The sequence below is a fragment of the Sebastes umbrosus genome, chromosome 18 (genome assembly GCF_015220745.1).
Source record: "Sebastes umbrosus isolate fSebUmb1 chromosome 18, fSebUmb1.pri, whole genome shotgun sequence".
NCBI lineage: Eukaryota > Metazoa > Chordata > Actinopteri > Perciformes > Sebastidae > Sebastes > Sebastes umbrosus.
In genome coordinates, this window is record NC_051286.1 from 700865 (window position 1) to 710873 (window position 10009).

Genomic DNA, 10009 nt, shown 5'->3' on the forward strand with positions numbered 1-10009 from the left:
TTTCTTTTACATCTTCCCTCTCCCTCCTATTTCTTCTTTTCCTTTACTCCTTTTTATTTCCTCTCTTTCTACACCTTTTTCTCAGCGGTTCAATCCTATCAGGTTGTTTTTGTTTCACAATTTCTCTTGATTCCTTGATTCCTTTTTTTTATTTGAACTGTTTTTCTACTACTTCCTTTCCATCATCCAGTGGTCCATCTTGTGTTCATATTATTTTATACTATTTTATATTATTATACTTTTACTTCTTCCCTCTCTCCGTCCTTCATCTTTTTTCCTTCCTTCCCCAGTCTTCCTCATCCCATTTTGTCCCTTCCTTCCTTCCATCTATCTATCCATCTATCTATGAAACATGAACTCTGTGTCAGTACCGATTCACCAGATTTCAGCTGAGAACAGTTCACAACCACATAATACAGAGGTATAGACCCAGAGAAACAAACCTCACAGGTGGCTTCATAATGAAAACATAAGTAAAAAAAGAGTTTTAATGAAAGTAAACTAAATAAAATAAAATAAAGCACAGACTCCTGCAGGAGCAGCTCTGAGCTCTGAGCTCTGAGCTCTGAGCTCTGAGCTCTGAGCTCTGAGCTCTGAGGTCTGAGGTGTTCCCAGATGCAGGTCACCTAGAGGTGTTCTTTAATGAATACATGTCTGTTAAGTGTATATCTATCACCAAAGGTGAGTTTGCTCGTCTTACCTGAGACTCTTCACCAGGTGCTGCGGCGTCCCGTCTCGTCCAATCGAAACCCACCACGGACTCGATCGGTCGGGATCCAGACTGGACAGGAAACATGTTCCACTGAAGCTTTATTGATTTTGAACCAACATCTAGTTTCTTCCATACAGGTGGTGTGACTCATAAGATGAATAGTAATAATGATGATCAACACGTTATTGATGTTGTTATGAGTAGATGAGTAGATGTTTGTGCGTTAGACGGTTTCTTAGTTTCTGCCACTGAAAAACAAATAAATTAAAAAACAAAAGATGAGTTCTGATTCGCCGGCATTCGTCATCTTCTCCTCCGTATTTACATTAGCTGATGATGTTCCTATCTTATTGTTATTGGTATTGTTATTGGGTGTATATATATATATATATATATATATACTGTATATAGTCCAAAGGTGAGCGGTCCGGAGAGGTCGGCTGTTTTCTGTTCTTGTGCTGTCCTGGTGGGTCGGGGGGGGGGGGCGCGACTTGTCCTCTTCTGTCCCACCAAGGTCGACTTCAACCCCCCCCCCCCGTCCAGAGGAGGTCACTCACCTTTGACCTTTTCTGAGAGAAAGAGACAAACAGGAGAGAAAGAGAGAAAGAGAGAGAGAGAGAAGTCAGCAGCTGTGGAGGTGAAACAGGAAGTCTTTCTAGGGTAAAACTGGAAGTCTTTCTGAGGTAAAACTGGAAGTCTTTCTGAGGTAAAACTGGAAGTCTTTCTGTGGTAAAACTGGAAGTCTTTCTGGGGTAAAACTGGAAGTCTTTCTGAGGTAAAACTGGAAGTCTTTCTGGGGTAAAACTGGAAGTCTTTCTGAGGTAAAACTGGAAGTCTTTCTGGGGTAAAACTGGAAGTCTTTCTGAGGTAAAACAGGAAGTCTTTCTGGGTTAAAACAGGAACTATTTCTGAGGTAAAACAGGAAGTCTTTCTGAGGTAAAACAGGAAGTCTTTCTGAGGTAAAACTGGAAGTCTTTCTGGGGTAAAACAGGAAGTCTTTCTGAGGTAAAACTGGAAGTCTTTCTGGGGTAAAACTGGAAGTCTTTCTGAGGTAAAACTGGAAGTCTTTCTGGGGTAAAACTGGAAGTCTTTCTGAGGTAAAACTGGAAGTCTTTCTGAGGTAAAACTGGAAGTCTTTCTGGGGTAAAACTGGAAGTCTTTCTGAGGTAAAACAGGAAGTCTTTCTGAGGTAAAACTGGAAGTCTTTCTGTGGTAAAACTGGAAGTCTTTCTGGGGTAAAACTGGAAGTCTTTCTGAGGTAAAACTGGAAGTCTTTCTGGGGTAAAACTGGAAGTCTTTCTGGGGTAAAACTGGAAGTCTTTCTGAGGTAAAACAGGAAGTCTTTCTGGGTTAAAACAGGAACTATTTCTGAGGTAAAACTGGAAGTATTTCTGAGGTAAAACTGGAAGTCTTTCTGAGGTAAAACTGGAAGTCCTTCTGGGGTAAAACTGGAAGTCTTTCTGAGGTAAAACTGGAAGTCTTTCTGGGTTAAAACAGGAACTATTTCTGATGTAAAACTGGAAGTCTTTCTGAGGTAAAACTGGAAGTCTTTCTGAGGTAAAACTGGAAGTCTTTCTGAGGTAAAACTGGAAGTCCTTCTGGGGTAAAACTGGAAGTCTTTCTGAGGTAAAACTGGAAGTCTTTCTGGGGTAAAACTGGAAGTCTTTCTGAGGTGAAACAGGAAGTCTATCTGGTCTGCAGATGTTTAATCTGTTTCTGCTTTTCATCCCGTTTCAGACCACCAGATCTGAGAACATGATATAATATATAATAGATATGTTCTAACAGCAGAGTGAAATCTGCCGCCGCTGTCTGTTCCAGATGTTTTGGTGGATTCTGAGCTCTTCAGAATGAGAGAGGACGACACCGTTAGACCGTTAGTAGAGCTGGACGATACGCTCAACATCTCCTATCATCAGATTTACAATTACATTTTAATATAACATGTTTCTTTGTGTACCTGTAGTATACTGTGTGTACCTGTAGTATATATTGTGTACCTGTAGTATATATTGTGTACCTGTAGTATATATTGTGTGTACCTGTAGTATATATTGTGAACCTGTAGTATATATTGTGTGTACCTGTAGTATATATTGTGAACCTGTAGTATATATTGTGTACCTGTAGTATATTGTGTACCTGTAGTTGGTACTGCGTCCCAGATGTAGCTGTTGAGGATTTCTCCTGTGTGTACTCTGTGTACCTGTAGTATATATTGTGTACCTGTAGTATATTGTGTGTACCTGTAGTTGGTATTGTGTACCTGTAGTATATATTGTGTACCTGTAGTATATATTGTGTACCTGTAGAATATTGTGTGTACCTGTAGTTGGTATTGTGTACCTGTAGTATATATTGTGTACCTGTAGTATATTGTGTGTACCTGTAGTATATATTGTGTACCTGTAGTATATATTGTGTGTACCTGTAGTATATTGTGTGTACCTGTAGTATATATTGTGTACCTGTAGTATATATTGTGTGTACCTGTAGTATATTGTGTGTACCTGTAGTATATATTGTGTACCTGTAGTATATTGTGTGTACCTGTAGTATATATTGTGTACCTGTAGTATATATTGTGTGTACCTGTAGTATATATTGTGTACCTGTAGTATATTGTGTGTACCTGTAGTATATTGTGTGTACCTGTAGTATATATTGTGTACCTGTAGTATATATTGTGTGTACCTGTAGTATATTGTGTGTACCTGTAGTATATATTGTGTGTACCTGTAGTATATTGTGTGTACCTGTAGTATATATTGTGTGTACCTGTAGTATATTGTGTGTACCTGTAGTATATATTGTGTACCTGTAGTATATTGTGTGTACCTGTAGTTGGTATTGCGTCCCAGATGTAGCTGTTGAGGATTTCTCCGAGCGTGTAGAAAACACAGATCACCGCCGTCATCACGCTGAAGAAGACGACCCGAGCCAGCGGCGTGATGCGCTCCAGCACCGGGTAGACCCAAACACCCGTCACCTGGTGCACCCAACACGTCCTGGACGGGGACCCGGGACACAGGAGACACGCATCATCAGAGGACATGTTTCATCAGGGTTAGTAGTAAAGACTAAAGTGTTTTAAACTCAGGATTAGATTCTGGATTTAGAGGTTACATCACTGTTTTCTTTAATGGAGTCTGGTGGCTTTGAAGAGAGCGTAGATAGTCAGATAGTCTGTCTGACAGCGAGGTGAAGGGGTGAGAATACTCTAAATAAAGTGTAAACTTAAACTGATATTGATTCTTTTAGGTGTCTAAAATGTGTTTAGCTGCTGCCAGCGTCCACAGCAGGACATTACTTTACTCAGAACTCCATCTACTGGAGGAATACACTGACTATGGAGGAGTACAACTCATACAACCACACTGAGAACGGTCCCTTTAACCATGAACTGGATGTGTGTGTGGTGGAAACAGGAAGCAGCAGGTACCAGAGGATGTATCCCACGCCAAAGCAGCACACGGCGGCCACACCCCACGACCTGCTGGGGTACCGATGGCGGGTGGTCCGCATCTCGATGATGATGAAGGGAAGAACGGTGGTGTGCTGAGAGAGAGAGAGAGAGAGAGAGAGAGAGAGAGAGAGAGAGAGAGAGAGACGGACAGACGGAGAGAGAAGAATAGATCTGTAAATACACTCTAAGCCTTCACATGAACTACTCTGTGTGTCCACCAGGAGGCACTCACACACAAACTACAGACTCTCACCAGGCTGCTGTTAACATCTCAGCACAGTTCAGACCTTTTACCTCACATGCACTCTGAGGAGCACAGCTGTACATCAGTGTGTGTGTGTGTGTGTGTGTGTGTGTGTGTGTGTGTGTGTGTGTGTGTGTGTGTGTTACGTCACGGCGAGAACAACAACAACTGGGATTCTTCCTCCATCTGTTCATTATTCCCACATTGATGGTTAGAAGGTGATGATGATGTTTCTCATATGAAGGACAGGACAGAGAAATCAGTGGCGAAGTGGGGAGACTGCTTTGAATACATTTCTCATGTGGACAGACCGTGAAGCAAAGCACACACCATCACACACACTCTCTATGTGATGTCTGAAAACTGATTGGATGCTTGTAAATCAGATTATATATATGTATTTGATTTGTCTTTTCTAATTTATTTCTTCATTTTTATTTTTTGCATTTTAGTTGCATACTAGGATTTTGTAGATATTATTTTTTTTAAATGTATTGATTTATGTTTTTTATTTATTAATTTATAATTTTTTTTATATTAATATTATTTTGCATATAGGAGCTTGATTTGTGGACCAAAATGTGACAATGTTCAAAAATCAATAAAATACTAAATACAAAAAATATTCAATTAACTGTGCAGCGCTACGAGAGAGAGAGCAAAGACAGACGACAGCTAGCTGAAGACTGAGACGAATATACGAGCAAGAGGGTCAAAGGTCAAGGTGCTATGCTATGACAAAGTAGTATCTGCAACAGTACTTTGTAGGAGTAGCTGCAGTACTTTGTAGTAGTAGCTGCAGTACTTTGTAGGAGTAGCTGCAGTACTTTGTAGGAGTAGCTGCAGTACTTTGTAGGAGTAGCTGCAGTACTTTGTAGTAGTAGCTGCAGTACTTTGTAGGAGTAGCTGCAGTACTTTGTAGTAGTACTTGCAGTACTTTGTAGTAGTAGCTGCAGTACTTTGTAGGAGTAGCTGCAGTACTTTGTAGGAGTAGCTGCAGTACTTTGTAGTAGTAGCTGCAGTACTTTGTAGGAGTAGCTGCAGTACTTTGTAGTAGTACTTGCAGTACTTTGTAGTAGTAGCTGCAGTACTTTGTAGGAGTAGCTGCAGTACTTTGTAGGAGTAGCTGCAGTACTTTGTAGGAGTAGCTGCAGTACTTTGTAGTAGTAGCTGCAGTACTTTGTAGGAGTAGCTGCAGTACTTTGTAGGAGTAGCTGCAGTACTTTGTAGGAGTAGCTGCAGTACTTTGTAGGAGTAGCTGCAGTACTTTGTAGGAGTAGCTGCAGTACTTTGTAGTAGTAGCTGCAGTACTTTGTAGGAGTAGCTGCAGTACTTTGTAGGAGTAGCTGCAGTACTTTGTAGGAGTAGCTGCAGTACTTTGTAGGAGTAGCTGCAGTACTTTGTAGGAGTAGCTGCAGTACTTTGTAGGAGTAGCTGCAGTACTTTGTAGGAGTAGCTGCAGTACTTTGTAGTAGTAGCTGCAGTACTTTGTAGGAGTAGCTGCAGTACTTTGTAGTAGTAGCTGCAGTACTTTGTAGGAGTAGCTGCAGTACTTTGTAGGAGTAGCTGCAGTACTTTGTAGGAGTAGCTGCAGTACTTTGTAGTAGTAGCTGCAGTACTTTGTAGTAGTAGCTGCAGTACTTTGTAGGAGTAGCTGCAGTACTTTGTAGGAGTAGCTGCAGTACTTTGTAGGAGTAGCTGCAGTACTTTGTAGGAGTAGCTGCAGTACTTTGTAGGAGTAGCTGCAGTACGTACTAAAGGTAAAGTTTGAGATTTGGAGCGTAGCTGAAGTTTCTGGTTTTAGAAGGAGACTATAAATCTGAAGGGAAACTCTGAATATGAATATATTTCAGCATGACATGTTAAAGTGTACTTCGTATACCGACTTTGAACCAATCGGCTTCTCTGATTTCCGTCCTGAGGATGAAGAAGGTCAGACTGAAGATGCCAACTATGTGCAAACTAACAACATCTCTCTCTCTCTCTCTCTCTCTCTCTCTCCTGGGGTCTTAAATACTAGGTTTCCCTCCCATCATTATACTCCACACACACGCACGCACGCACACACACACACACACACACACACACACACACACACACACACACACACACACACTGTCCTGACGCTGCACTTTTTACCCAGAGTTCCTCAGTGGAATTCCAGCGTCTTGGTCGTGTTTAAGTTTAGTCTCTGTTGAGAGGACTCACGGCTCGTAAATAATACTCTCTTTATACTCGCTGTCCCTCTCTCTCTATTTTAGTTTCTAGGTCTCTCTCTTTGTTGTCCTCTCTCTCTCTCTCTCTCTCTCTGTCTCTGTCTCTGTCTCCCCCCCCCTCCTCGAGGTTTGCGGTTTCGTTGGAGCAGCCAGCTTTCTGCCTCTGTGGAAAATCCCCCCTCTTCGGTGGTTCGATCCTGCGGTCTGTAGGCTAAAAACGGGACAAACCATTTCACGCAGAGACACACAGCTGGGGGTGGGTGGGGTCACACGGCCGAGGGCGGGGGTCACGGGGGTCAAACGTCTTCACAGAGTCCAACAAACAACTGAAAACGATGGAAATAGATTCACTCTGGGACGGATTTCAGAAGCTGAGGATGTGACCTGAAAGACTTCTACTGTACACCAAACTCAAACAGACTGACAGAGAATCACAATCATTCTCTCCTCCATCACGACACGCTGGTGAGCTGCTCTTGAGCAAAGCACTAACGCTGAACTTCAAACCAGCTTCATTGACTAGACCGACCCTATCGACCCTCTCAGGCCTGCAAACAGAGGGATGAGAAACGGGACCGTTCTGAGAACAGAGCTGAACTTCGCTTTTCAACGCGCCGCTTTCAGCAGCTTATCCTCAAACAGTTCATATGATGTCCTACGGAAAAGTTATTCCTCCTTTTCGTTTCCATTTGTTTTCCTACGAATGTCCAGCAACACGTGTCCATTTCCACTCGTTACATGCATACAGTCTTTTCAAAATAAACTTCCGTCTTCACAGGAAACAACTTCCTTAGGTTTAGGTAATAAAACGACTTAGTTAGGTTTAGGAAAAGAAACTACTAAAGTAGTGTTACTTAGCAGTGTGTTACGTGAAAAATAAATCAAAGTTGACTTCTGGTGTCACACGGGACATGAACGCTGGTCTCCTGGTGAAAGTCCTGACCTCCTCCCTGCTAGTGTTGCACGGTATACCGATACTAGAAAGGAATCGCGACACCCCCGCCGTTAAAAACGGTCCGACACCCCGTTTTATTAGTGCCGATAGTTAAAGAACGACCGTGTTTTAATACGAGCCGTGAGTTGAGTCGATTATCGATTTGTGGGTTTTTGTTTTGGAAGCCTCTCGTCGTCTCCCGGGCTGCAGTACCACTCTTCGCCTGAACTGTTACTGATGCGCCAGCGGGGGCGCTGTTTTACAAAAACTAGGGACAATTGGGACATACTACTTTGTCATAACAAAGCGCCTTGAACTTTGACCCTCTTGCTCGTATATTGGTCGCAGTCTGTCAACTAGCTGTCGTCTGTCTTTGCTCTCTCTCGCAGGGTTCCACAATTAATTGATTATTAATCACAATCCCGATTTCCCACAATTAAATGAACATAACTGGCTGCAATATTGACGTTTAAAATGCGGCTGTGTATCAAATCAAGCGGCGCCTAAACGAGCAGCCAGCTACCAGGGAGAGATCCAGATGTTTTGGCTTCACTTTTAGGGAGCTGTCATGCCGCTGCGAGCTACAGGTGCCCATCAGACCGGCGCCCGTCTCGTTAACCGTCAGCACTCACAGCGGAGCGTTCAGGCCCAGTCGGAACAACGCAGCTCAGCTGGTTCATCCAGCGCCAGCTGCATGTGGGAAACATACAGGGACGGTGCATGAGGGGGGGAGTCGACTGCTGGAAGTCAAAGACGTCGTATTTAAGTTGATGTTCATGTTTTTATTCTACATTCTAATCAGTTTTTATCACAAAAATTCATCTCTGCAGGAAAAACTGTGAGTTGATGTTGATGGTTCTCTCCCAGTGTTTCTTCCTGACATGAAGGTCAACGTTACCAACGTTACCGTCATCACAAACACAACTACACAAGTTCTTCACCTCCACAGAGAGAAGACATTAAATATCAGGATTATAGATGATAACAGATCAATAACACATCTGTGAAATCAATCTCTCTCTCTCTCTCTCTCTCTCTCTCACTCTCTCTCTCTCTCTCTCTCTATCTCTCTCTCTCTCTCTCTCACTCTCTCTCTCTCACTCTCTCCCTCTCTCTCCTCCGATGGGAATGGCCACATGGTTGCCGTGGCAGCCGGTATAGACAAACAACAGTGATACCATGAATACCGCTAAATATTTACAACCAGGCTGAACTCACACACACAGACACACACACGCACACACACGCACACACAAACACAATGTCTCAAAAACACACTCACGCACACTTCCTCACGTTTTCTGTGTCTCATATATATACACACACACACACACACACACACACACACAAAGCCGTTGGTGGTTGTTTTGGTCCTTGGCGACGCCGCCATAGCAACCACTCAGATATTACATCATCTTCTGGAGTATGAGAAGAGACTCACACACACACACACACACACACACACACACACACACTGTCTCTGTCTGTTTCACTTAAATCAGTGTTGTGGGAATGATCTGAACGCACGCCACCGCCCCTCCCCTCAATGCCCTCTCCCCTCCCCTCAACGCCGCCGCCCCTCCTTTCACGACACCGTCCCTCCCCTCAACGCCGCCGCCCCTCCCCTCCCCTCAACGCCGCCGCCTCTCCCCTACCCTGAACGCCGCCGCCCCTCCCCTCCCCTCAACGCCGCCGCCCCTCCCCTACCCTCAACGCCGCCGCCCCTCAACGCCGCCGCCCCTCCCCTCCGCTCTGTGCTCCGGCAGCAGGAAGCTTCACGAGGACGTTTTGCATATTTACAGACAAAGTGCTGGAACATTTCCTGATGATCTCAGCGTCTGATTTAAACACACAGCTGACAGCGTTATCAGTCGGTCGGCGTGGAGAGCTACAGCGTGTCGGACATTAGATTAAACCCACTTCCTCATAGACGGCAAATCAAAGGCAGCGATCAGCTGACTGTATTCACCTTGGTCTGGTCAGCTAACATTACATTACAGGTGAAGCTGTTAACAAGACATTTAGGATTCTTACATACAGGCCCTTTAAGGGAGATTAGTCCAGTATTTAATCCTCTTATCAACATGGGAGTGGACTAATCTGCTGCTTTATGTAAATGTATGTATATATTTATTATTGTAAATCAATTAACAACACAAAACAATGACAGATATTGATCAGAAACCCTCACAGGTACTGCATTAGGAATTCAGGAATGAATGCTGAAGACATAACAGATGTTGGTGGATGTTTTCAGTCCAGTAGAAAAGGAGCTTTAGATGCTGGTAACCCGGTAAAGAAAACTATTTTAACCAATATCATTTTATCAATCCTAATTATGCCAAAAAAAATAATTTATTATAATTACTGCATTTGTTTAATTACATTATTAAACATCAACTCCATTCAACTGTCATACAATCACACAGCCCAAGAT

At 43.3% G+C, this 10009-nt stretch overlaps 1 protein-coding gene across 1 annotated transcript in view; it reads right to left on the reverse strand.

The window, feature by feature from the left end:
* Window positions 1-797: 797 nt before the first annotated feature.
* Window positions 798-10009, reverse strand: part of aig1 (androgen-induced 1 (H. sapiens)) — a 21258-nt gene continuing 12046 nt past the window's right edge. The window contains exons 4-6 of the mRNA XM_037751163.1: window positions 4155-4270; window positions 3551-3720; window positions 798-1281 (exon numbers count right to left, since the gene is read on the reverse strand). Of these exons, the coding sequence (XP_037607091.1) occupies window positions 1262-1281; window positions 3551-3720; window positions 4155-4270 (306 nt within the window). The 3' untranslated portion in view covers window positions 798-1261. The remainder of the gene's footprint in view (window positions 1282-3550; window positions 3721-4154; window positions 4271-10009) is intronic.